This window comes from Lygodium microphyllum, chromosome 9 (genome assembly GCF_053477565.2).
Source record: "Lygodium microphyllum isolate KBCC chromosome 9, Lygodium_microphyllum_v1.1.10, whole genome shotgun sequence".
NCBI lineage: Eukaryota > Viridiplantae > Streptophyta > Polypodiopsida > Schizaeales > Lygodiaceae > Lygodium > Lygodium microphyllum.
This window is the reverse complement of record NC_141143.1, coordinates 148,236,689-148,264,394: the sequence shown is the minus strand read 5'-3', so window position 1 is coordinate 148,264,394 and position 27,706 is coordinate 148,236,689. Positions and strand designations below refer to the sequence as shown.

The following is a 27,706-nucleotide window of genomic DNA, read 5'->3' as shown; positions in this document are numbered from 1 at the left end:
GTGGCGGGTACTGTCAGTGTAGTAATACACGGGGCGGCACGGCAGAGGCACCTTTACCCCCAACAAATGTCAGATTGCAACTTATATCCTGGCTGCTTGCCCTTCTTTTTGCCTTCTTGTTTGTTATCCTGTTTTTGCTCATGACTAACCTCTTCCATAACATACTTGGGAGGTAGCTGATTTGCAGCTTTAGGCTGATCCACACTTCTTCTTGTCATTCTTTTAGATGTCCCTGCAATATCTTCATCTCTTTTTCATTTTTCTTCCACAAGTACATCCGTGTTTTGTACCTTTGCTAAATATGCATACACTGAATATGCATCTACCGGTGATTCCCAACCAGTTATGCCATGAATGTCTTGCCCTGCATGAGACATTTCACTATCAGTTACCTTTCTCTTTTCAGCTGCATGTAAAGTATGTGTCCATATTTCAGCCTTTGGACCAACCATCACTTGGCCATGCATTCTATCCAACTGTAGACCAAAAGTAGAAGCATGTACTGCCGCATAAGCATTTCGGACAGCCAAGTCTTCCAACAACTTCTGCATACCTCCCTTTCCAAAATTCAAAGCAAGAGGCAATCCGGTTTCTTGTGCTTGGATCTTGCCATCTTTCCAAAAGATAAGTTGTCGTGCCAAGGCCTCCTGATAGGCAGCACAATCCTTTCTCTCGTGCTGCAAACTGTCACACCACATACATCTTTTTCCAGGCTTAGGGGCTGCTGCCCGTCCCCTTTCCTCTTGTCCTTTTTCATCCAATTTTGCAACCTTCAATTGAAGATCCCGCATCCCTTTGACCAATTCATCTAAGACATCTTCCCTAAACAGAGGGAACAATAGCAGGTACAGCCATAGCGTTAGCCACAGAAGCGGGTGGCTTACTAGATACTTCAACTGTCTTATGCGTAACAGTGGGCAAGCTAGAGACATGCAATCTTTCTCTTCTTCTGTGCTTCTTCACAAGCGCAGTAACAGCTTCGTTGACATGTCTCCACTCTGTTTTCAAACCTGTCTCTGTAGTCTAATCCTCCAGCAAATCATCTATCTTCTCTTGAAGCTCAGGATCAACTGCCTGTAGAAACAATTCAATTTTCTGACTTGCAAGAGCTTGCTATTCTGCAAGATCCAACTGCTCAAATCTACTTTCAAATTCTCTTAGCAATTCTGTAGCCACAATACCCTTATTGGGTTGTATAACCCACTCCTGAAAAGTCTTGCACGTAATCAAACTGGTGTCCTCAATGTAAAATTCTTCCCTGAGTGTCTTCTTGAAGGCTACCCAATCAGCATCCTGCAAGTATAATTCAGTAATCCGTGCTTTCAGTTCATGAACAGTAACACGTACAAAATACCGGCTCCATGCAGATTGAGCTACTCCAAAGAATTCCATCTTCTGAGCATAGGTATGTACATATGCAGATACATTCTTGCCATTAAATAACTTCACCTCATGCTCAACTGCTTGCAAAGCATTCATCACAACACTTTCTGTTTAAGCTGAAGCTTGCATCACTTATTGTTGTTGTTGTACCTACATAAGCATATTCATATTTTGCACCAACTGTTGCAAAACATCATTGGAGATTGTATTCGAAGGTTCTCCCATATTATCTTTCCTTCTTCTGTGACGACCTTTCACATCAGGTTCACCAATGTCGGAGGGGTTTTTGTCGAAAGGTTGAATCCACCGGGGATCAGAAGTAGAAGGAAATAGAGATAGGAGATGGAAGAGAAGATAGAGAATACCCAAGTGGTAAACACGACAAAAACAAATCACAATGAATTGAATCAATATGTATTGAAAGAACCTGGAATCTTCGCACTACTCAGAAGCAATCTCCAGGCATTAGTTCTCTTGGAGCTCCTTCGTAGACCAAAAACGTAGATTAGAAAAATCAACTCTTTCTCTACTACCCGGAACCCAAATCTAATGGCTCCATTGGCTTCGAAAGGGGGGTAAAACGTCAGGATACCTGATCACGGATCTCCCAGATCACTCATTCTTCTTCTTTCAGTTCAATCTACAGTTTTCAACCTGTTACAGCGATCGCGACGCGCGCGATTTCGTCCATCTATCTTTTTTATGGAAAATCTCCTAATTGGCTGAAAAAGCAACTAGCTTTATGCATGCCATCCTAATCTAGAAGCTTTTTCTAAATTTTTCAAATTTTTACAATAAATAATATCAAAAATATGCTAAAATTATCCAAAAATCTAGTATTTTCGGATAATCCATGCAACTCACACTAGTACTAATGGCTCAGATCACATTGACTCTCTAGATCAATAAAGAAGTCGGATGATGATGCATTCCATACTTTTTCATACTGTGTCCTCATAACATCACGACAACGTTACCCACAACCGCACCCCCAAACCACCCCTCCCCAACCTTCCCCCCAAAGCCCCCTTTTTCAAAACTATTCTTGTAAGTCCCCCCTTCCCACCCCAGTAGAATGTATAAAATCTTTTTTAAAAATGAGAAAAAATAATTCAAAATCAACAAATTCACAAAAATTTAAAAACTAGAAATTCACACAAAAAATTGAAAAGCACATGAAAAAACTAAATAAAAACTTGAAAAATACAATAAAATCATTAAAATTAAAAAATAATTAAACTTTTTTATTTTTTATTTATTTATTATTTTTATATTAAAAATAATAAAATCATAACAAAAATTAAAAAATATAAAATACCTGTGCATAGATCATGTCAAAAGTTTTACATAGGATATGGATTATTTGGGGTTGTCTAGTTTAGTCTTGTTTGTCTTGGTCTTTTCCTCGATTTTCTCTCAATAGTGGTTTTTATGTTGTTTTTGTAGGAATTCCCTTTCTTATTTTCTAGTTTGGGTGTATATATGGATTTTTCTAAGTAGTATGAATGTTGTCTCCTCCACTAATAATGGTTCAACATGTCCCACTACTAACTAGTTCATGATTGTTCCTTGCTACTCGAAGCTGATTGTATTTGTCAAGTTGGGGTCTTCATCACTTTATTGCCCTCACAATTTCACCTATGGATGCCAAGCTCTACTATTCCTTTCTGGAATCTTATTAAAAACATTATGCTCAATGTATGGCCATAGATTTTGCTTGTCTTCTACCAATTTAGTGAGGTGACACAATCAAAATCCGTTGATAGGCTTTTGTGAGGTGCCCGCCCATCAGTTGTCTAGGCACGCTTTTAGTGGTCTATCGAAAAACGAATCTAAGCATCGCTGCCCAGCACTCCTATGGAATATTTCGGGTTTTGTCGCCTAGGGTTTCTCGAATCTGCCTCGCAACGGAACGTTCACGGCCAAACCCACTAGGATTGACTTGAAATTTGGGCTCCTAGTGGCCAAGGTCTCCTAACAGCATTCTAGTGTCGGATCTTGGACATCCTACTTTACGCAAAGATACCCAAGCTAAAACAGACCCATGCACCACTTGGTTCAAAGAGAATGGGAAACGAGAGGGATGCACTGCTCAACCTCTCTGCCCGTAGGGCATAGTCCCATTCTGGTCCCCTAAAATGGCATGAATCAGGATTCTAATCTAGCAATTCCTAAGGGTCATCGGATGTCGATAAAATCTTGTGAGAAGCCTCCCAGTTCTCTAGGACCACCCTGTCGTAGGATGGACTTGTCGGGGGTTCCGCCCACCTGCTTCCCTTAATAGCTTTAGTTTTCTAATTAGGTCCTACCACATTTATGTGTGACACTTAAAGTCAGCTTTATTAATCAAGCCTTTTAGGGAACAGGGTTCATTCACACAACTTATAGCACAGACACGAAAACAGAGCAAGCAATCTATTGACAAACAAGTTCCTTAACTTATCTTCAAGTTAATCTTTGTGTCCCGCCCATACATGAGAAATTATGTATCCCTTCTGTCCAATAGAAGTATCTCTTCTTCCCTGCAGAAGTAACTGGTCCAAATCACATGGCACCACAAATTCAATCCTTTATTTAGAATAGGATCTCCCAACATGCCCAGATGTTGGGGGCCACGGAGATCTTCAACTCCATTCTAGACCTAGCAAGGGGTGTCCAGAGCTCCAAATGACCCGCAAGCAGTCTAGGAGCGAAACATCATTCCCACGGTTGTCCTTTTCACCACTTGACCTTCGGCCCATGAATCGAGCAGTGCCCTCTCGAGTTAATCTGCGGTGTGATCATGGAGGTGATCCAACCGTGCAATATATTCTTCATTAATTAAATCCTTTAAGAATCCAGCACAACAAGGCATTTAGCCCTAATATCATTTTCTAGGAAAACATTCATTTATCCCCATGGCAACTTGTCATCACAGACCCTTGCCATGCATTTAGCATAAATCACAAGCACTTGGAACAATCATCCAAACAATAAACTAACAACCAGTTGAATGTAAAAGCATTTAGGATGTTGTTAGATCATCCAACAAAAAAACTAAGTGTATTCTTCACAAGCAATGCAAGAATAGTTGCAATAATATTTCCATCACATATTTACTCTTCCCCTTGGGATCAAAGAGCGATTCTACGTAAAATTTACTTAACTCTTGTATGCACAAATTTTAATGTCATGATTATGCCATCTATAACCCCTAACCAATTCTTCCTTGTAATTTCTCTATCAATGAATAAGCCATATGCAACTAGGTGCAATTAACTTTTCTTAATACATGCACTTTGCAAGCACAATCTTTTGAATACGTGAGATAAAATTTATCCCTTTCGATGACCTATACTCGTGCATCATAGTATGGGGCCTAATGTATCTCATACGAGAATCAAAACAAGCATGTATCAATTTGGAAATACATTACTTATGACCGGAACCACAATTGGATTGACGGTGATGCCTTCGTCTGAAGCTTCGTTGTTGTTTATGAGATTGCCATCCGCACGTGACATTCTTCACTTGAAAGCCATCATCCACAAGTAGACTCAAGAGATTAGGAAGGTAGAATAGATTCGAGATGGGAGAGTGTAAGAGAAGATGGCTAAGTTGAGGATCGATATAGACAGAATTGTGCAGCCTCTCAGGGTAACTCTTCTCTCTCTCTCTCTCTAACTCTCTCTCTCAAGCTCTCTCTCACAATCTCTTGGAGGGTATCCTTCTCTCTACCTCTCTCTCGCAACCTCTCAGGGTCTCTCTCTCTCTCTCTCTCTCTCTCTCTCTCTCTCTCTCTCTCTCTCTCTCTCTCTCTCTCTCTCTCTCTCTCTCTCTCTCTCTCTCTCTCTCTCTCTCTCTTGGAGGGGTATCCTTCTCTCCACCTCTTTCTCATAGCCTCTCGGGGTCTCCTTCTGCTCTTGTGCCTCCCCATGCCTCATATTTATAGTGGATTAGAGAAGAGGGCTTGTGGCTAAGAAGACAAGCTCTTTATGGAGGGGGATCTTGGAAAGATTAGTGATCCGATGCTCAGATCATAAATCTGATGGTTCCATTGGCTCCGAAAGGGGGGTAAAACCCCAAGACACTTGATTAGAAAGCTCTCAGTTCACTCCTTCTTTTCTCTGCTCGAAGTGCTGTTTTTTGTCTGTAGACTACGATCGCGGCGCTCGCAATTTTGCAAATCCCTCTCTTTATTTTTTATTTTGATAAAATCTCCAAAACTAACTAAAACATCACTTGTCTTTTCTTTTAAATGACATCCAGTTCTAGAAATCTCCATATCTTTTTATGATAATATCTAAAATATTTAAAATATACTAGTTTTGCCCAAAATCTAATATTTTTGGACCATCCAAACTATCACATTAATACTAGTGATTAATATAGCTCATAAGTCTCGTTCACATTGTAACTTACATGAACGGTGGCTACGGTCCTTGTCAATCCGATAAAAATATCAAATTCACAACTCTCAATTTTTAACATATATTTTAATTAAATAAAAATCCTTAATTATTAATGTTAGTTAGTTTTTCTTTTTTCTTTTTTTAGTTAGTCTTTAGTTAGTAATCTTACTAACTTATTAATTGACCGACTAACTTTCAAACTAACCAACTAACTTTTATTGTGTGGAAATATTACAACTTTGTTAGCAATTTACCTTGTAAATCAATCAGATAGAAAGAGTTAGTTTCAAAATCATGAAAGAACCAAAAAGGACCACTCCGTCAAAATTTGAGCCCCCTCGGAACCATGTGGGTTGGGTCTTAAGGACCACGACAAGTTGTCCCTTCCAGAAAAGTGGTTTCTTGGAAAGCATGCCCACTTGATGCTTTTGTTGTGTTTGGACTTCGGATAAACTTTAGGCATTCTGAATCTAGTCTTCTTCTAGTTGTGCTATGGCTTCCATCTAGAAAGGAAGGGATTCCTCAAGAATGAGCAATCTTGTATCACGATTCATACACTAGGTTCTATGTACTCTAGAGGTGCAATGGCTTCCATGCCAAATGTTTATTTGTAAGGGGTCATTTTGGTAGTGATCTTGAAGGAGGTGCAAAAGGCCCATAGTGTTACCGAAAGCTTGGTATCCTTGTCTATTCTGATATGCTAACTTCTTTAAAATTTTATACAACACATTGTTGGTTGATTTTGCTAAGACATTAGCTTGCGGATAATAAGGGGACGACCTTTAATGTACAATTAGAAGAATGAGGTGAGCTCTTTGATATCCTTATTGATAAAATGCATACCTTTGTCACATTGACCAATTCAATAGGGATTGCATACCTTGTGAATATATATCTAAATAGGCATTTAGCAATTCATGTGGTGGTGTTGTTTGGGAGACCCCATGTTTCTACCCATTTTGTGCAATAATCAGGGGATGTTAGAATGTTCTTGTTTCTTGAATAAGCGGTCACTAGTGAGGTTAGACCAATAAAGTCCAAACCTCATTTCTAGAAGGGCTCTAAAGGTAAGATTGGCCATCACTAAAAACTTCACTATTAGTGTCACGATAGAACCCTCACTATTAGTATATAGTGATGATTATAGCAAAGTAGCATTGGTTGTAGTAAAACCTATGACACTAATAGTGATGGTTTTAGATAATATTAATGATTCCAATAGATTTGATATTAATAGTGATTATTATAGTAAAATAACAATGGTTATAGTAAAATTTACGACACTAATAGTGATGATTTCTCGTAATTTTCTTTTTGGGTGGGGATGGGCCACATGCAAGCAACCTTGCTACTCTTTTAGCCACATGGACTCAATATTCTTCCATATTGCATTTAGAATCAAATATACAATTAAGTTTAAAAGATTGTACATCATGATTTGATAGATTGTAAACACATTGCCAAAAACAAGTAGTCCATTGATTGAATGTCAAGAAAAGCACAATGAAATGATGACTAACATAGAATTATAGTGAACAATAGGGTAGAACAAAAACAATAAAAGTCTCTATAAATATTGCTCGTTGTAAAACACATACAATGAAGAAAAAATGTATGTATGCAAGTAAGCTATATCTGATTCGATAGCTCATCTCGACACAACACATCATTGAAAGGGCTTTGTAATATGAAAAGATCAATCGAAGTTACACAATGCATCATACATAAGTGGTAAAAACTTGCTACACTATCAAAAGAAAATATGATGGACCACCATGCATACTCCTAAGATGATGCACAACTCTCGCCTCTCATCATGCCTTCAGTGCCTCCCATTGCTATTGCTATCATTGTGGAGAGGAAGCGACCTCCTCTTTGAGCTTCTTCCAATCCTTCAAATCTAGTCGCTCGAGCGTTGCTATGCCATTATTTATTGCCTTTTCTACAATTAATCATTTGTGGAACATGTAGATATGCATCTACTCCATCATTCATCCTATAGAGAAATGATTAGGTATAGAAGGTACTGGGAACTCCTCATAAAAGGACACTATCATATAGTCCTTGCTAGAGTCTCACACATTTTTCTAGTTATCCAATACATGATGCCTAAGGACTCCCTCTCCCTCTTTTGATCTCTCTCTCTCTTACTCTCTCTGTCTCTCTGTCTATATATATATATATATATATATATATATATATATATATATATATATATATATATATATATATATATATATATAGTCCTCTCTCTCTCTCTCTCTCTCTGTGTATGTAAATAACAACATACAAAGGAAAGAGGGCGAAAAGAAAAAAAGGCTTAACTCAAGGGTCAATGAGGGACGTTCATTACCTTGAAGCTCTTTTATGAACCTTCTCCTTCTCTTTCTTCTTTGTGCTTTCCACATGGTGCTCCTCTTTGTGTTCTCTTCAAGCTTTGCCCTAAAGCTCTCTCTCTCTCTCTCTCTCTCTCTCTCTCTCTCTCTCTCTCTCTCTCTCTCTCTCTCTCTCTCTCTCTCTCTCTCTCTCTCTCTCTCTCTCTCTCCCTCTCCCTCTCCCTCTCCCTCTCCCTCTCCCTCTCCCTCTCCCTCTCCCTCTCCCTCTCCCTCTCCCTCTCCCTCTCCCTCTCCCTCTCCCTCTCCCTCTCCCTCTCCCTCTCCCTCTCCCTCTCCCTCTCTCTCTCTCTCTCTCTCTCTCTCTCAAGCTTTCCCTCACGTTCTCTTTTCCTCACACATACGCACAATCTCTCTCTTCTCATCTCATTTTCTTATTGTTGAAATAGTCATGGTATTTTGCCTTGTTTATTTTGGCTCTTTTTTCCCCCATAGTATAACACTAGTATCTCAACATCAATTTAGCATTGGTATCAACTTTAATATCAGCATCGGTATTAGAGTCTCTATTAGTGATGCCAATAGCAATGCTGATAGTGACTCTAATAAAAAGCATTGCTATTGAGCGTCATTATAGGTTCAATCCCTTGTAATGTATGTTGGTATATACCATTGAGCACAATGGCACATATATGGATAAGAGCTTAGAATTATACATTCAAATACATGGATCCCTCCCATCTATGTTTGTGATCCTATCACACATGGAGTGCTCGACATCATACATGACAATACATCTAATACATTATAAAATATTAGAACATATAAAGGTCTATAAAACATGTCAAGCTACATATAAATAATGATAAAATGAGGACTATAAATATGATATATAATACCTAATGTTACATGTGCCTTGTTGGTGTATGTAAAGCTCAATCTCTAGGAACCAATTGTCATGGAGTATGAGGATCATCCCCTCACAAAGAAATACAAGTAGTACATGGCATGAGAGGAAGCCTCTCTAGATAAGGACTTCTCTCAATGGATCCTTGTAGGAATTTTCTTGCAATACTTGATAAACTTGCATAGAGGAGGATTACCCCTACGACAATATATACTATTAAATGACTCTCCATCTACTACAAATGACAATGTCACTACTAATATAGACCAATTCAAATCATGAAAAGCTAGGCTTAGATAGGCTAGCAATAAGCACGCATCTGCATGCACGCACACATGCATGCACACACTCACTCACTCACTCACACACTCTCTCTCCAAAATTGTATTTATAATAACAAAACTTTAAGAAATTGGCAACTAATTCCTCTCAATAACTATTTGAATTGCTTTAGGATTTTAGAAGCTACTAAGATACAAGAAATAAATAGAAGCAAACAAGTAAAAGAATGGGGGAGGATTGGAGCATTTATCTTGAACGATGGTGCTAAAAATGAGAAGAGAGGGAAACTTTCAACCATGGGTAAATTTTACCAATGTTGGTATGACCATCAATATTTCTATCGGTATACATGTTCATATATTTTTTAAAATTTTGCCTATATACATGTTAATAAATATTGATGGATGTATCGATGGAAATATCACCAATCATATCGACGATAATACCAATTATAGGAATTTTTTCCTAATGGCATTGGAATCTAGTGTTGAAATACCCTTCATTACTTGTTGCAACCGACTTCAACTACACACTTGTAGTCTTTGCACATGAGGGTGTCAAGACTAAAGCTACAAAAATAATAATTATTACTATTATGTGTGATCATGCATCAGAAGAGATTCTAAGGATTACTACGAATACATTTGACCATGTCACAACTTATTAGAAACTCCTTTCTTTCTCTTTTCCTTTTGGTCCTCTCATCCCTTTCTAATCATATTTTTAAAGAGGAGCTATGGCACCAATCTCTTATAGTTATGCATACATATAGAGTCACACAGGATAGTGCAGCGGTAAAAAAAAACATCCCCACTTGGTATGGGGATTCACAACCTATCCTTGGGGGAGGTATAGGGCTCCTCAAATTTTATTTGTTCCAACACTTAATTCAATGAGGATCTAATCTAGAAGATCACAAACAAGATTGATATGTGCAAGCAGTTATGGCTTCAAACAATCATGCAACTTTCAAGTGATGCTTAATTCTAGTAGTAATTGACACTTGAGTTTTTACATAATGAAATCTTCCCCTTGGAATTCAACTAGGGGTATCTAGATTTTGGGGTCTCTAACTTCCCAGTTCTTGTAACCAAGTTTCTTGGTCTTAAGTCACTATTTCTCAAGAGACTTATCTTATTTCTATTGAATTTGGATAGAACTTTTTTAGAAAAAAAAAACCCTATGGTATCGCGGTTGGTAAAGGGTTGTCATCCGCACCTATGACTCTGTCAGTGACTCTTGTGCTCACAACTCCAACTGTTGCTTCCATGTTAGTAGGGTCATTTGCGATTTCCGCTTCTAAATTCTTTTTCTTCGAGGCAATGACAGAATAGAGACGAGAGTAGAGGTATGATAGAATATGATAGAGTTCTTCAGCATCCTCTCTTCTATCCCCCCCCCTCTTTGGGCATACACAGATAAAAACCTTGTCCCCTTCTTGGAAGATTTGCTCTTTTCTCCCTAGGTCAACATAGGCTTTCTGCCAATCCTTAGTAGCTTGCATCCTCTCTTCTATCCCCCCCCTCTTTGGGCATACACGGATAAAAACCTTGTCCCCTTCTTGGAAGATTTACTCTTTTCTCCCTAGGTCAACATAGGCTTTCTGCCAATCCTTGGTAGCTTGCATATCTTGCTTGATGGTTTTGACTTGTTCGTCACATCTTCTTAGAAGCTTCAACCTTCAAGGTGGAGTTGGAGAAGTTTAGTGGGGTTAGGCATTCTTGTCCATATAGAGCTTGAAATGGGGTCGCTCCAGGCATACAACTAAGGCGACGACCAAGGCATGGACCTTGGCATCTTGGCCTTGGCGTACTTGGCAACGGGCTACGAAGGCTTCGTTGGCGCTGTTGGCTGCACGCGAGAAGCTCCCACTAGCTTGTAGGAAAATCTTCCTGGGAGGTCACCCATCCTGGTAGTGTCATCACCCAAGTGTGTTTAACTGCCAAGTGACTATCCACTAGACTAGTTCTTTTTTTGTTGTTATATACTACAAACATAGTTTTAATAAGCTAGTCTTGGGAGGGTCTCCCAAGTCTTTCTTCTAGGAACTAGCATATAATGCCTCATTAATTATCTTCATAATGAGAGTCAGTTTCATAATTAGAGCTAGTATTTTTATTTTTATTTTAAAAATAAATGTGCGACATGAATCAATTTTTCTTTGGAATGTATACACACATTAGAATAAACTAAGTAATGGGGACATTACGATTAATGATTATTATCATTTGACTTTATGGACCACCATGCCTTTCGATCGACTCCCTCATCACAACCCCTACTCATGGAGCCCTCATCTCTGGTTATATCGATGGTGAGAATATATAGCATGCATTCTATTGAGAAATGTGCAATCGCACCCACTCTATAGTCCCTTTATAATGAGCAGCAATGCAAAGGATCACGTTGCAAATAAAGCCTTAAACTAGGTCATGTATGCATGGTTTATTAGAACCATAGTTGGCAAATCATAACTCTCAGTTTGCTACATTTTGGATCTCTTATGATAGCATATGGGTTGGATATAAGGTGGTTGTGTGAGCTACTAAATTGAGCTTTCCAAGCATGTTATTCTTGGCCTCAAATCTAAGTAGATGGATTGTTGTTAATGCAAGCTTAAAAGATCACCATGTGGGAAAGGTGAATGATTCTGAATGTATGTAGGTAGCAAAGAGGTGTTGCACAAGGTGGGTGCAGAGAGGGCATCTTAACAATGGTAACATTGGATACTCTAGGTGCTTGCATTTCTTGCTACCAGAAATAGAGATTGATGACCTATAAAATCACATTATCATTTGTGGATTTGGATGGGTGAGATAGACTATTGCTCACTTTTTTGTTTGATTTCATGATGTCATTTGCCACTTCAGATGCGAGAAGAGAACATTGGTATGCACTAGCATTAGTTATTGGGAAATACTAAGAGTAAAAATGCATGATCAAAGGGGAGGGGACAAGAATACAGATGGGAGGAAGAGTAGTCCACACAAAAGATAATGATGGATGGCAAGCTACAACCTATTAGAGGACAATGAGGCAACAACAAGCCTACCATTATTCCAAGATATCACCAAGTATGAAGGCGGGCAGATTGAGCACAAAATGGGTTGCGATAGCTTCTATTTTGTTGTTCTTAGAGAGGTATTTTGATTCGGATTCGTGAGACAAAAATGCCAATTATTAAGCTTTGTATGAGGTGCTTTGAGGGGTGTCAATTAGAGATGGAATTAATATGACAACTTAGATGATCCATTAAAGATGAATGCGGCCTAGGGTTTGTAGTAGCACACAACTCACTGATCATGTAAGGGGCTGCTGCAAGCAAGGCTAGAAATTTGTTTAAATTAGAAAGCCTTTCTTTTCAGGTGGCAAATGATAAAGACTTGGTTGGCCAATTGTAGTCTCACGTAATGCTATACTTGAAGGTGCAACATCACTAGAGATACAAGAGTCATTGCATGAACTTTTGAAACCTGGAGGAGAACTAGCTATCCCATTAGGCAAAGTTTTCTAAGATTTGTAGGTTGTTGACAAATAGGTTGATGGGTATTAGAAGGCAAGCTGAGAGGAAAATCTGGTATGGAGCAATATAAAGCCAAAATCACTTACTCCAAATAGTTATGCCTGCAAAACACAATGAACACAAATAGAGGATAGATTGTCGTGGTTAAAACAACAGTTAACATCTTACAAGCTAGTACATTGACAGAATTTTTTAAAAATACTTTGTTACTTAACACAACTACCAGTGATATGTAAACTAATTTAATGCATGGATACTGAAGCTTATAATATGACACATTTTGCAGTGATTTTTAATGTTTGTTAATTGAATACCCTTGGTTTAGAGATATGATGCAATGTTAATGCAGGTTGATCATAAGGATCCATTACATGCCAATTTGTTGAACTTGATGGCACAATGATGGTATTGCTTTTATGGCATGCCCTAGAGAACTATGAACTTTTTGATGACGTGGTTCTACTTTTGGAAGGTTGCATTGTCTACCAAGGACCTCGAGACTCAGTTTTGAACTTATTTGAGGGTATGGGTTTCAAGTGTCGTGAAAGAAAAAGCACTCCTGATTTTTTGCAAGAGGTAACATATTTGTTACTTTCCTTCATAACTCACTTACAGATTACATTTTCTTTGTAGTTTTGCTCTTTATGTGTACTCATTAGTGTGGGATGACAAACCCAAAGAACTCACCATAGATTTTGCACCTTACATGTTACATCCAGGAAGGATCAGGAACAATATTGGGCTAACAAACCTAAGTCTTACAGATTCATCACTATGAAAGAGTTCTTAGATGCTTTCAGCTCTTATCATGAGGTCACCATGTTCAACAAGAGTTATATGTGCCATTTGGAAAATTAAGAAGCCACCCTACATCTCTTACCTCTTAAAAGTATGGACTCAATAATTGGGAGCTTCTTAAGGCTTGCTTTTGAAGGGAAGCCCTACTTATGAAGCACAATTCATTTCTCTATGTTTTCGAAACAATCCAGGTATGTTGCCAAAAGATTTGTCATCAAAATGAAAAATAAGCACTTGGTGTAAGCTTGCATAATATCTTGTAGACAAGATATAGGATTGGTGTAAAATATGATGCCTGATATCCTAGAGCATGTCAGAAACTTAGGTATCGCACATCACCCATAATTTTTGTTCTCGAGAGAAGTTGCACCTAGTGTTTAAAAAGAAAAATGCAAGGTTTTCTTCATAGTTCTTGTTGTGAGAAGTGTGCTAGGATTTTGCAGCTAGCACTTGTTGCCAAGGCATACTTCATCAATCTCCTCTCTGATGCAACACATTCAATTGAGCACACACCTCTTGTGCAACACATTGGAAAATTCTTACACTCATTAGGAATCTTGGATAGAGAGAGAAATGGCAAAGGGAGGGATGAGGGCCATGAAGGGCTACTACAACTTAAGCTAGGGTTTTTAATGATCATTACTTTTATTAAGAGAGCTTGTGAGTTGGGGGTAGAGTGGAGTTTCATCTTCCAACTAAGGGGAGAGGTTCTAGAGATAAAAGGATTTAATTAATCAAGGAATCTTATGTGTGCACATTTTGCATGGATCGATGAGGACAAGATAGACACGAAATATTTCAGTGCATACATATTCCTTTTGTAAACACCTAGTATTTGATATGCATGGCATCATCTCAAACTGCATATTTTCTTGAAAGCACAATATGCTTGAGCATTAAGTACATCAACAATATTGGCATGCTTTTTCTCCTAGGAGCACAAGAGATTAAGCGTCAAAATTTCGAATAAAAGATTGTTGAAAGGGGGTCAAGGAATGAGGATAGGCCTTATGTATTTTTGTGTTTATCTCGAATATATGGGTTTCTAATGGCCTACTACATACATGTGGTGCTTTCAATGTACTCATTAGTATATGTGATTTGGTGGGTGTTTCTTTATTTGAATGATGGTAGTATGTTTTTGCATTAGTATGTTGATGCAGTATTTGGAGTGCATGTGTAAGTACAATCGTGATGTGTATTGATTTTTGTGTTCATACATATATGTGCATGTTTGTCTTGAGCGTATTGTGTGTATTTGTTTGTGTTTGCTTGTCAATAGGGCCATATAATATCCTATAAAATGAAGCAGAAACAGAGAGAGACATGCATCCATGTGAGAAACAAAAAGAGCCATGCATCCATGCAAATCCAAGATGGAAGAGAAGGAAAACAAAAAACAATTTTAAAGAACTTGAAGGGTCTAGAGTTGCCAACTACTTTGGAGGAAGGAGCACCGGGAGCTATAGAGGGGGGCATTAGAAAAAAGGTGTATGCTATACGAATAGGAACTTCAAAAGAATATTCGATAATGGAGGAGCTCAAAGCTAACGGGACAGAAAGACTCGTGGAGATGAGAAAGTGACAATGGGGGAAGGACAAGGCGCTCGATCTTGATGTTGGGAGTACAAGGGGATGATCAGAAAAGCATCCGTCCTTATGAAGCTGATGGTGCACATAACTAGTTCCTCTTGTACAGGTGAAGTTCATGCCTCCTTTCACCTTAGCACTCAATTCATCACTTCTCGCCGCCTGAGCAAATTTGTGCAAACGATTGATGTATACTTTGCATTAAAGGCTTGGTTCTTTGCAAATCACGGCACATGGGATCTTGCGAATGGCTTATTGGCTCTTAGCTATGTCTGATAAATCGATCAGTAATTATTGATTTGTTTTTAGGAAGGAAATGACGCTCCCAGCTGGTTAGAGGATCAAGCAGGCTCATTGTAGTGTGTGCTGAGTGTACGTTCTCTGTGAAATAGACGCATTTAAGGGGTAGGGTTTGGCCAAAGCAGATGGTAACCTGTAAGAAACTTGGCGGTAGTTGGCCAAGCCTGGAGGTCATTAGATGTGACAATGCAGATGAAAAAGGCCACCGGGTGTAGCACTTTGGATATAGCTCCCTAAGAAAGCATGAAGAGCTAGGGCTGTTACAGAAAAGATGTGACAGGGGAAGGAGGAAGCGTATCCTTAATCTGAAGCATCTTTTTATTGGACTACAGGGTCTGCCTTGAGAAAGGTGGATACAAACTACAAATTAGGTTCTTCTTTCAAATTGAAGCACAATCATATCCCAAGGTATGATGAAGCTGCAGACTGTAGTATATGAAACATACTTCTTTGTCACACTTAGTAAAATAAAAAGGATCTCCATTATCGCATGCTTCTTGTCCTTTGTCACAGGGCTGACATGCTTCTCTGTCACACAGTAAAATAAAAAGGATCTCCATCATCGCATGCTTCTTGCCCTTCATCACAGGGCTAACATTCACTTTTTTTCTTGTTTCCTCAAGTGTGTTTTGTAGAAAGGTGGGATATTAGCATATCATAACATGTATATTAGCACAAGATGGAAATCCAGCTTGGTACAACAACGGTCAGAATAGCACTTCTATCAGCATATAAATGCAGACTGATCAAGTTTTAACACAAAAAGATAAGTCCAGTGTAGTTGGGAAGGCTGGCTTTAGTACATACAGTTATAATGCCAGGATATCTAAGAACTCACCTGAAATGGCAGGTGTCAACACACCATCTCCCATGACTGCGGATGTACCCAGGAGAGTGATAATTAGGAGCAGTGTTTTAGCACATTTACTTCTCTTGAGATATTCTTTGATGCTTGCTCCTCTCTTGGAATCACGATTTCGGATTCTCAGTTTGTATCCTGACAATCCTTCATCTTCCACTTGTGCATTCTGCAGACTGCTAATCTTTGCATGACGGCAGATGAGCGAATACAATGCAAATGTTCCACCTGTTCCACATCAAGCACTCAAGTCCTTGATGAGAGAGAGTGGAATTATATTGTTGTTCTCTATGCTATCTTCACCTCGGTGCTAGACTGTAGCATCAGATGATGAGAACCCAACTAGTTAAATGAACTTTTCAAATCTTTTCCATAGTGGATGACAAGAAATGACTACTGTGAACAAAGTTTTGTGCACAGTATTCTCTTGCTTGAATGAGTGGCTTGCTACTTGGCCTCAATGTTCAAGGCTGCTACTGCCTTGAAGGGAATTATAAGTTACCCTTCAAAGTGTTAACACCTTTCTCTAGCTGGCATGCTTGTATGCATTTCCCGAAAGGAATCCTATCTAGATCAGTTAGTATTTCTAAAATTTCAATGCATGGAATTATTGGTTGTGGAAAGGTTATCGAGTTTACTACATGAACTGCAGTAGAATCAATACATGCATAGATCATACTAACACAGCTACACACATCACCCTTGGGTACCTCAAGGCACTGTATCCTGCTTGTGTGTGTGCATGTGCGTGCGTGCATTTTATGTGTGTATTTGCATTTTATACACAGGCTTAAATAACTTTAAAAACTCATTGCCATTAAGCCGAAGTTGAGAGTCAATTAACCCAGAACAAAACTTGAAAACAACAAAGTATACCATTTCCATTGTTGTTCTCCTTGAGCACAATGAAGACATACTTGATCAAAGGTACGAGAGTGAGTGCATAGATAATCAACGACAGTGCCCCCAGCACCTCCTCTCTGTCTGGAGTGGAATTTGGAAATGTGCTGCTGTAGACATACGAAGGGGAGGTACCCACATCCCCATGAATAACACCGATGCCTTGAAAGGCCAACTTGAGTTTGTTTGCTGTTGAAAGGGCCTGCATTTTTCAATAAACGATGATAAAGAACAGAATTATGAGTTGCACAATATATGTAAGTGGTGGAACAGCAAGCTAATATTATGTTTTGATATATGTCACAGCTCCCCTAATCTAGCAAGGTTAGTGAAATACAAGAGCTAGCTGGATGGTTAGTGATCAAATTACAAAACCAACTCTTGATACATCAACTGCACATAAAGATAAAGAAGTAATTTTCAATTACAAATCTATGGTGGTGTTCAATACTGAACTACTCATGTTATGCTGAAAATGCGCAGCTGGCGCCTCTTAGGCAGTGTTGCAGGTATCTGGATGGCTGGTAATCAGACTAATCATGATATAATTAATTTGACTAGTCTGTGTCTGGATGGATGATGATGAGAATAATCATATGAAGTTGATTAAAATGCACTTAGCTGGATGGATCAAATCATGTACCATGGATCGTACCAAGATATAAGCTGTTGTAAGCTATGGGGGTTTACCTTGGCGGGAGGATGATGAATATCCAGTGAGCCATGGGTGCCAGGGACAAGGTTGGCTTTGATAGCAGCAACAGTAGTCCACAGATGTCCAATGATGTATGCAGAGTTGCTGACTAGATGATGACATCAACACTCTGATATGGTGTAGCATCTGGGCAAACAGTAGGGCAACATGCATGCTCTGAAAACACAGTTCTGACAGCAGATGAAGACCTCTAGACTGCCTTGTCACAAGACATCGATTTAGAGAATATTCAATGCTAAACTGTCTGGTCATAAGATGCAGATATTTTGATATGTTCCCACCAATACAAGAATTGCCATCATCTTTAGCACCCAGGCATAGAAACATCTCATGGCCTTGGCTTTCAAATGAGTACAATAACCATGGTTTGTTTCAACAATCCCATTGAGCCAACTGGTTAGTTCACAGGTGCTTGTGATGCACCTCAATTAGAGGCAGCTGAAATTAGAGCCAACTGGGTAGTCCACAAGTTTAGAGATTCAACCTAGCAATGACATTTAGACACTAGACTAGATAGTCTAAAGGTGGAGCACAAGGAGCTTTAAACCACATTGGGTTTACTATTGGGTAAGCTCTAAACAGAGCCAAATGGATACTCCACGAGTTTAGAGACATGCACACAACTTTGGATATGTATGTCTCACCACCACCTTTTCAAGTAGAGACTTAGCAATTGTTGTAGTTTTTGTGAAGGAAATTGCAAGGGTTTGCACTGAGGACACATAGAGTATACGACCACGATAGAAACACAAAGAGAGAGATAGAGACACAGAGGGCAAAACTCAAACCCTAAACGCAAAACTCAAAACTCAAACACAAACAGAAGAAGGGAGGGAGAGAACACAACTCTGAAGTAAATGAATGTTGTAAATGAATGTAAGAGTGTACAATGTGCTCAAGAGCAGAGCAATGTTGGAGTATGACGTCCACCGAAGACGGATTCCAAGTCTGTGACCACCAGTCGGAGTGTAGGAGTTCTGAATAGTGAATGGCAGCAGGTTGGTCATCAAAATGCAGCAGTCTGGAGGCTGGAAACTGGTAAACGCAGTAGTATACCACTGATCGGAGGTTGGAAACTGTGCACAGTCTGCTGTAAACAGTTGGTTAAAAAAATGTTTGAGAGTGTGAGGGCCTGCAATGTTGAAAATGCAGGTTAGTTGACCCTGGAGATAATGGACAATAGACTGAACAACAATCTGGGATAGGCTGGAGCAGTCGCCAGCAGTTGAGAGTTGTCGTTTACAATAATGGACATGCTGAAGATAATGTGGCCGTAGTCGATGATGGTTGGACAGTAGATGGAGGCAGGCTGCAAGCTGGAAACTAGGCGCCAACAGCAATAGAGGGTGTGCGGGTAGTGTAATCTGCAAACAAGGATGATGGTTGAATGGGGGCAGCTTGTCTATTTATAGATGTGAAAGGGCGTCCCAAAATTTAGGGTTTTCACTAAACTCTCTAGAATTGCTTTCCGTTTTATGGTTTCCACTGAACTCTCTCGAACCGCTCCTTGTTTTAGGATTTTACTCTAAAAGAGCATTTTTAGTGTTTTTTAGGATTGTTTAAGAGGCTAATTAACAAGTAATGCATATTTTAGCTCAACACCCTCTCTCAGGCCCAAAACTGAGCTGAAAGGTTAGGCTAGCCATTGTGATGTTTATGTACCCCAAGGCGTCTCATCCCAAAGCAGCCAAGGTATCAAACAAAGGGTGTACGTTGGCTGCCCAGTGGCCTACCAAGACTACAGAGGCGATGGTTATCTTACCAAGGGAATCCAAATAGTCACCCCAGAGAGGACAGGGCATTGGACAAACGGTACATGTCGGCTGCCCAGTGGTCTACCAAGCCCTACAAAGGCAAATGGAACTATATAGATTTTTTTTTTTTGAATAAGTGAAGTAAATTTGATGGGATGTAGAGGATTGAGTAAAAGTGACCCAAAAGACGGGAGTAGGGAGGGGAGGGTACACCTAACACATCACAAAACAGTACAAGCTAACCCATCCACTCAAGGTGTCAATGACGAGGAAAAATAGGTGATGAGGTATCCATGTGATGAAGAAGGATGGTGGTGTGGTAACAACAGCCGCCGGTGAAAATAACTTAGGATCCGCACAGGTGGTGCTCTGCACAATGAGATGCAAAGTATGCTACATGTTGAAGAATGCTAATGCAGCAGGTGTCACTTGGATAGTGTTCCTCGTGGGAAAATTGTTCACTTGTCCAAGCGCCCTAGTACAAGGATGATTTAATTATGCAATGCAAAGGAAAAGGTACAATAGGGGGAATAAGCCGATGTCGAAGACAAAGTACTGGAGCTTGTAGAATACCAAGAAGGGTAGGATCCCCCTCTTACCTTGGATTTAGATGTCGAAGAAGGAAGAGGAGCTTAATGTCAGTCTTCATATGGTGTCGAGAACCATAAGGAATGAAAGAAGATAAAGTGGATGAAGCACCTCGCTAGAAGAGCAAGGTAGAAGTCAGCGCCATGATAGCATCGAGAGAGATGTTGCATGATCTGCCTTGGGAGGGGAAAACGCCATGTTGGAAGAAGAGCAAGCACTCTTAGGATGATGAAACCATGAAAGGAATGGTGCGTATCTCCACATCTCTAGCCCTAGGGAGGACCAAAGCAATCTGCAAGTTAGCCCTATACTGAAAGACAAGACCCTGCAAAAGAGATGAGAATCTGCAAACACAGAGGTTAGTGGTGAGATGCTCCAAAGCAAAACATAACAGAAAGAAAATCTAATGTAAAATAAATGCAATGAATGTGTATGTGTGAGTAAATGCAGCGGAAGACAAAAAAATGGAAAATCTAAGGACAACGAATTCTACGGGTCCGACTCTAAGAGTGCGAAAAATGAATGCTAGATTGATCTAGGGTATCCGAAAGGACTTAGAGGCATGCGAGTTGAAGAAGGTGGCTACCATTGCGTATGTCCAGTAACAAGGATACCTGATGAGGTGGAGAGGAAGGTGAGATGGATGCATGAAGTGCAACGTGATCGGAACCTGCAAACCAATAAGTCAATCCCTCAAGAGTAGTGAAAGAGATGGGCCGTGAGGCTGTACTCGAGCCACATGTCCAACAGCAACAATAGGTTCTAAAGGAGTAGATGAAGCAGGAGTGGAGGGCGTAGCCCCACTAGATTGTGCAGTCGTAGCAGTTTGCTGAGGTTTTTTAGGTGGAAGACCTTGGGCCTTGGAGTGACACTCCTCGTCCACATGGCTTGCTCTCTGGCAATGTGTGCAAAACGGGTTTTTCTTAGGGAGTTGCTGTTAGATAGGTCTAGCTTCTTTGGTTCCATTTGAGAAAGAGGAGTCACCCTTTGATTGGCTTGCCTTCGCATCTAGCGAGTTCTTGCCACTAGTGGTTGTCCCTCTTGAAGAAGAGGCAACCAACCCCCTCTGCTCTGAATAAGGCTGTGGTGAGGTTTTTTTGTGGACTTGATCATACAGCCTCACGTAACGCAAGAACTGGCACTCAAACTTGTAGAAGGTTGGCAATCTAGGTTGGGAGATGATGTGTTGAATGAAATTGAAGTACTTGCCGGGCAACTTATTCAAGAAGAATGTAATGTGATCGTCATCTAACTTTGGAGAGCCAGTAGTGGCGAACTCGGCAAGTAACCATCTATATTCAGCCAGCTTGACTTTCATATCATCCCCTTCCTTAATAGAGAACTCTTGAAGCTCAAAGTCGAGATTGATGCGTCGAGTACGGTCATGAGCCGCATAGCGGTCGAGAAGGTGACTCCAATGCTCTGATGCAAGCGAGAAGTGCTGCAGCTGAGAGTGAAACTTAGGAAGCAATCCCTGCATCAGCTCAACATTGGTTGTGGCATTGCAGGCTCTTCATTGACGGATGTAATCAGGGTGAGCTAGTCGAGGGTCCGGCATAAGCTCTAGACCAATGACGAGGTTTCAAAGACCCTGAGACTCAAGCACTTGTTGCATGAAATTAGACCAAGTGGTAAAATTTGACCCGCTAAAACGTGTCTTATCCACAAAGGCATTCTTGGCCGTTGCAACAGGAGTGGTAGTGCTCGAAGATGGATAGTGTGAAAAACTGTAGTGTGGGTAGGAATGGGCTCAGAGTGCCTACCAGGCATGCATGTAGTGTACAAGGTGGATCCATAGGTAGGGATGGGTTGACTAGGCATGGGCATGGTAGCCACATGAGAAACCCAAGGAGATGGGATGGGAACACGGTTAGTTGAAGATGGGAATCCTTGCGTAGGTGTAACCCAAGGAGAGTGTAAAAACACACCATAAGCTGAGGATGAAAACCCCTGCGTATGAGTGGTCATGGGAGAGGTGAAGCTGGGGACAGTGAGGGGGATGCCCATCACAGTTGTCCCAGGAGTTATGGGTGTACTTGTGCTGAAAGGTGAGAGGCATTGTGTTAAAGGGTGGCATTTCTGTTAACGAAGTACCATGGTGCAAAGAGGTAGAGAATGGGGCGGAGAAAGAAAAGGTGCTAGGAGTGGAGATGGAAGATCCAACCCCTAGGGTGTGTGATGTAGATGTGGGGTGTAATCTAAGGTTTTGGAAAGATGATGAGAGGTATGATAATAGAAGAGGGTGGGATGGGAGGGAAGTGAGAAGTGTGTGCAAATGAAACAGAAGCTGTAGATGTTCTTGAATTTCGTTTGCTTTGTGAGCCCCCTCTATTAAAGTTCACATACGCAAAGCTATCCGGATCATGTATCTCAAAAGAAGAAACATGCGAGGGTTTTGATTCACGCAACACAAAAGAATTGTACAAACTTGACATTGGACCTGGCTGAGATGACGAAGATGGATCGTCAGACGTTCCGAATGTCGTATGTCCTTCATGATTGGAGAGGTGGCCAACCTCACCAACCGGTTCGGATGTGGTAGCAAAATTGGTAGGAGGGGTGTAGACATCACCATACTTGTGGCAAAAGTACTCCTCAAAGTCCTCCTCTGTTATGTTAGTGAAATTTGGTGAAGGTGGAGTGTCGTCCTCCTCACCGAGTCCATAATGCCGTCTCAGGGCCTCCAATGATGGAGAAGCCTGATAAGACATCATAGGAATTGGAGAAGAAGGTGTTTGGGACATTGTGATTCGTTTACGAGTCGTATTGTGTGCCTCGCACAAAGACTAGCTCTCCACAATATCCGCAAAATACTCTTTACAAGAGCACCGGCTCTGATACCATGTGAAGGAAACTGCTAGGGTTTACACTAAGAACACACGGAGTGTACGAGCACAATAGAAACACAAAGAGATAGACATAGACACAGAGAGCAAAACTCAAACCCTAAACACAAAACTCAAAAACTTAAACCCTAAATGTAAAACTCAAAACTCAAACACAAATAGAAGAAGGGAGAGAGAGAACACAACTCTGAAGTGAATGAATGCTGTAAATGAATGTAAGTGTACAGTGTGCTCAAGGGCAGAGCAATGTCGGAGTGTGACATCCATCAAAGACGGATCCCAAGTCTGTGACCACCAGTCGGAGTGTAGGAGTGCTGAATAGTGAATGACAATAGGCTGGTCACCAAAATGCAGCAGTCTGGAGGTTGGAAATTGGTAAACGTAGCAGTATACCACCGATCAGAGGTTGGAAACTGTGCACAATCTGCTGTAAACAGCAAGCTGAAACAGTGCCTGAGAGTGTTAGGGCCTGCAATGTTGAAAACGCAGGTTGGTTGACCCTGGAGATGATGGACAACAGGCTGAACAACAATCTTGGATAGTCTGGAGCAGTCACCAGTAGCTGAGAGCTGTCGCCTATAACAATGGATAGGGTGAAGATAATGTTGCTGCAGTCGATGATGGTTGGACAGCAGATGGAGGTGGGTTGCAGGCTGAAAACTAGGCGCCAACAGCAACAGAGGGTGTGTGGGTTGGTGTAATCTGCAAACAACGATGATGGCTGAATGGGTACAGCTTGTCTATTTATAGATGTGGAAGGGCGTTCCAAAAATTAGGGTTTCTACTAAACTCTCTCGAACTGCTTCCCGTTTTAGGGTTTCCATTGAACACTCTCGAAACCGCTCCTTGTTTTAGGGTTTCCATTGAACTCTCTCGAAACCGCTCCTTGTTTTAGGGGTTTACTCTAAAAGAGCATTTTTAGTGTGTTTTGGGGCTGTTTAAGAGGCTAATCAGCAAGTAATATTTTAGCTCAACAATTATTGCAAATGGGACCGCATGTAACTTTACAATAGCTTCAGCAGCTGCTGAAAATTTGATGGTTCCTTGGGCTTAATGATAGGCACATCTACAAGTGTTTGGCCATGTAGTGAGGGCAACACACGTAAATTTCCTTGATAGTCTTTCTAACAATTCTCCGTCTCATCAATGTTTTGCATTGCAGAGTGGGAATGCACCTAGAATGTGGTTAAGGCAAATGGCCAGGCCAGTTTATGCTCTAGGATAGTGCAAGGACAAATGAGCATGAGATGAGCAAGCTGGTCAAGTTTTTGCTTTTGGACATGTACACTTTGCATTTTGTGCTATGTAAGTTCCTTTCACTTCTAACCAGTTTGAAGTTGACTTGATGATTAGTTTGCTTTTGTTGTAGGGGTTGAAGGTGATTGAGTCATCAATGGAGAACTTGGCAACAGGAGCAAGGCAAGCCTTTGGAATTGCTTTGAAAGGCAAGGTGAATTTCATTCAAAAGTGAGCACTTAAAAGAGTTAAAAAAAAAAAGGGTTGGGTTGGGGTGGGGGGGGGGGGGGGGGTTTGGGTTTTGGCAGTGGCAAGCTATTTTTATAGACTTTTCATGCGAGAGACAAAACTTTGAGAATAAAGAATAATGACTTTTGTGGCTTGGATAATTTAATCTTTGTGCAGAATAGAGCAACCAACTGAAAACTATGGTGAGACATTTCAAAAGCAAAGAAACTTCTCTTACAAAGTTGGAACTCTTGCACGAGGATTGCTTGAGGTGCCTTTTTGACACATTTTATAGCTCTAAGCAGTGCTAGGATAAATTAAAGGTACTCTTAAGGGTTTACTTTTGAGTTGTGTAAACTGTAATAAATTAGTTTAGGACTTAACACTAGTTTTTCCTTATGGGATGTATTGAAGGGTGGGTCTTAACAAAATAGGGTAGTCTAATAGGTTGTAGGGTTTGCTAGTCCACATGTCAATCTTCTTCTGGCATAATCATTGGTTCCAATCATATTTAAGTCTAGCTTTATCGATATGATATGGTGTTTTTTGAGTCTCTATTTGTGGATGAAAAACTGTAGGTTTACTGTAACTCTGGGCGGCTTGGTGATGAGTGAGGTGGTGCAAAAGACAACATATCGGCTTAAGGCTATAAGGGTTGAAGGAGTCCATGTAAGTTACTCTCTCATTTACAACTTTAGCTAGCTCTTAAAGGGTGTAGTTAGCCTCATCCTTACCTGCATGGGTACTGGCCAAATATTTATCACTTGTATAGATAAGATTGAAAAGCAGGTCCTATACAATAGCTATTTATTAAATAAACTTAGGGTTCATGGAACACATAGTTTACAGGTGGTTGCTAGAATGGGATATTGAATGGACATGAGGCATGAATAATGCCCAATCAATTATGTCAGTTGTTGGTGGCATTGGGAAGTGAGGACTATATGGCAATTGTGGCGCAGTGTGTTCCTTCTACCTCTGACCTTGTCATATTTCCTTGCCCCTAGTCATATTTCCTTGCCCCTAGTTTTTATAGAATGCAACAGTTCTTACAGAAAGTCATTTGAATTTGATGACAATATTTTACCATGTTGTAGAGCCTTGCTGTGAGTGATTTGTTATTACATCATTATCTTATCCCAACTTGAAAAAGATTAGAGATGGCAGCCACTTAAGAGTAAGCCACAAAAAACTCCAAATCTCCAATTTTTGTCATTTCTGAGACTTGGAGGAACTATGGCATACACGAATTATGAGACTTGGAATGGCTGTAAGCCAATGCTGTCCCATGTAAGAGTTTATGGTCGTATGGTATATGCTTTAATGCAATAGCCACTTTGACAAAAGCTACAAGATATTCGTATCAAATATACTTTCATCGGATATAATGCAAAAAATAAAGGGTAATGTTTCTACCAACCTTGTATGAAAAGATCTTTGTGAGTAGAGATGTGGTCTTTGTTGAAAATGCAGGTTAGTTCTTTATGAACTGCGAAAATTAGCCAATTGTGACACCCATGGACATGTTTGATAGTTTGTTACCTTTGCGTCAGCAAGGAGCACTTGATTTAGTAGCATTTACATGTTGACTAGGATAGGAGCTTGATTTTCAACCCATTGATCAAGGTACTACCAAGGATGTAGTAGCTAACAAGAAGGTTGCTATGTGGGAGGCAAAAGTAGTCCCTAGATGGTTGTTGGATACATTATGGGACAACAAACAGTTGATCGCTCCACTTCTTGATAGAACTAGGGAAGTTACTTGCCATGCATACTTTGTTGCGTAGGCAATTGTAGCTACTACTTGTAATGAAGAACCTCTCCTTGGAGGACGACTCATAGAGCGAGCATTGGATGGCATCTTTGTAGTTGGAGTTGGACTTCATTGATTAGAATGGTAAATGGCAGTCATGTGACTCCCCTCCTAGCAAGTGTGTTGTAGGCACCATGTAAAACACAGATTTGATGGCGGCTCTTGATCGTTATTATACTTAGTGGGGGGTAGCCATTACAAAGACTAGTTCTAATTGCTTATTGTAATACAAGAGAAACACTTACACCATGATATCATCGTTATCATCAGCTTCTTTGCCTATTGCAATCATGGGGGATGCAAGTGGAAATGTGATACGTGTAGTTGTTTGTTATGCTTGAGTACTCCAATATGCAATAGCTAAGCTAGGCTAGGCTAGGTCTTGTTAATCAATCTTAATCATGGTTTTTTAATATCCTTATCATGTTCTTGTGCTTATATATCTTTGTGTATTGCAGGGGGATATGCATGCCATAATCATTGATCGCTATATGGAAGTTCCTGACAACGATAAGCAAGTCCTCCTTCGAGCTATTGCCAAGCAACTCGTTATTAGCATTGACATTGACACAAGTGATAGAAAATCTCTAATTCTACATTGGGGTAATGTACAATTGGATGCTTCTATTTACCATTTCATTAGCCATTAGGGATCAACTTGAGTAAGAATATAATATTACCATATTATGACATCATATAGATTAATTAAATAGTATTTTTAAACAAAATTATATATATACAAGCTTTTTTGCGACATAGAAAAAAAAACATATAGAGAAAAATATTATCTAGTTAGGAATTGTTTCTTGACATAGAAAAAAAAAGCTTATAAAGTGAAATATTTTTATCTAATCTATTAGATATGTATTATGTCATATTTGAAATTAACTAAATAATCTATATATAATTTACTAGTTGAAAATTTGCTATATAATTTCTTGCTTAGAAATTTATATAAGAGGGAATATGCAAACTAAGGAAAATGCAATATTTTGAAGTTAGACAAAAATTAGAATCACATAAAAAATTTCCTATATAAGAAAATTATCATTTGTAGTGAAATTTTTCTATGTAGGGAAACATATGAAAATTTTTCTACATTGAAAAGAAAAAAAAAGGGAATTCCCTAGTTAAAATTACACATAAGTAGGGAAAGTAAATAATAGGAAAAATGGAACATTTTCTATAGGGGATTTTTTCCACATGACATCATTGCCTTGAGAAATAGTGTTTAGGATATTAGAGTTTGATGCCTATAGT

At 39.8% G+C, this 27,706-nt stretch overlaps 1 protein-coding gene across 2 annotated transcripts; it reads left to right on the top strand.

The window, feature by feature from the left end:
- Positions 1-15,101: 15,101 nt before the first annotated feature.
- LOC148031692 (uncharacterized) lies at positions 15,102-27,131 on the top strand. 2 transcript variants are annotated; one of them, XM_087685791.1, is made up of 5 exons: positions 15,102-15,316; positions 24,539-24,614; positions 24,811-24,904; positions 25,212-25,302; positions 26,905-27,131. In XM_087685791.1, the coding sequence occupies exons 3-5, from the start codon at positions 24,834-24,836 to the stop codon at positions 27,094-27,096; spliced, it is 354 nt and encodes a 117-aa protein (XP_087541917.1). In that variant the 5' UTR covers positions 15,102-15,316; positions 24,539-24,614; positions 24,811-24,833; the 3' UTR covers positions 27,097-27,131. The 2 variants fall into 2 exon arrangements, with proteins under 2 accessions (XP_087541917.1, XP_087541916.1); XM_087685790.1 differs by having other exon boundaries at positions 24,539-24,619.
- Positions 27,132-27,706: the final 575 nt, after the last annotated feature.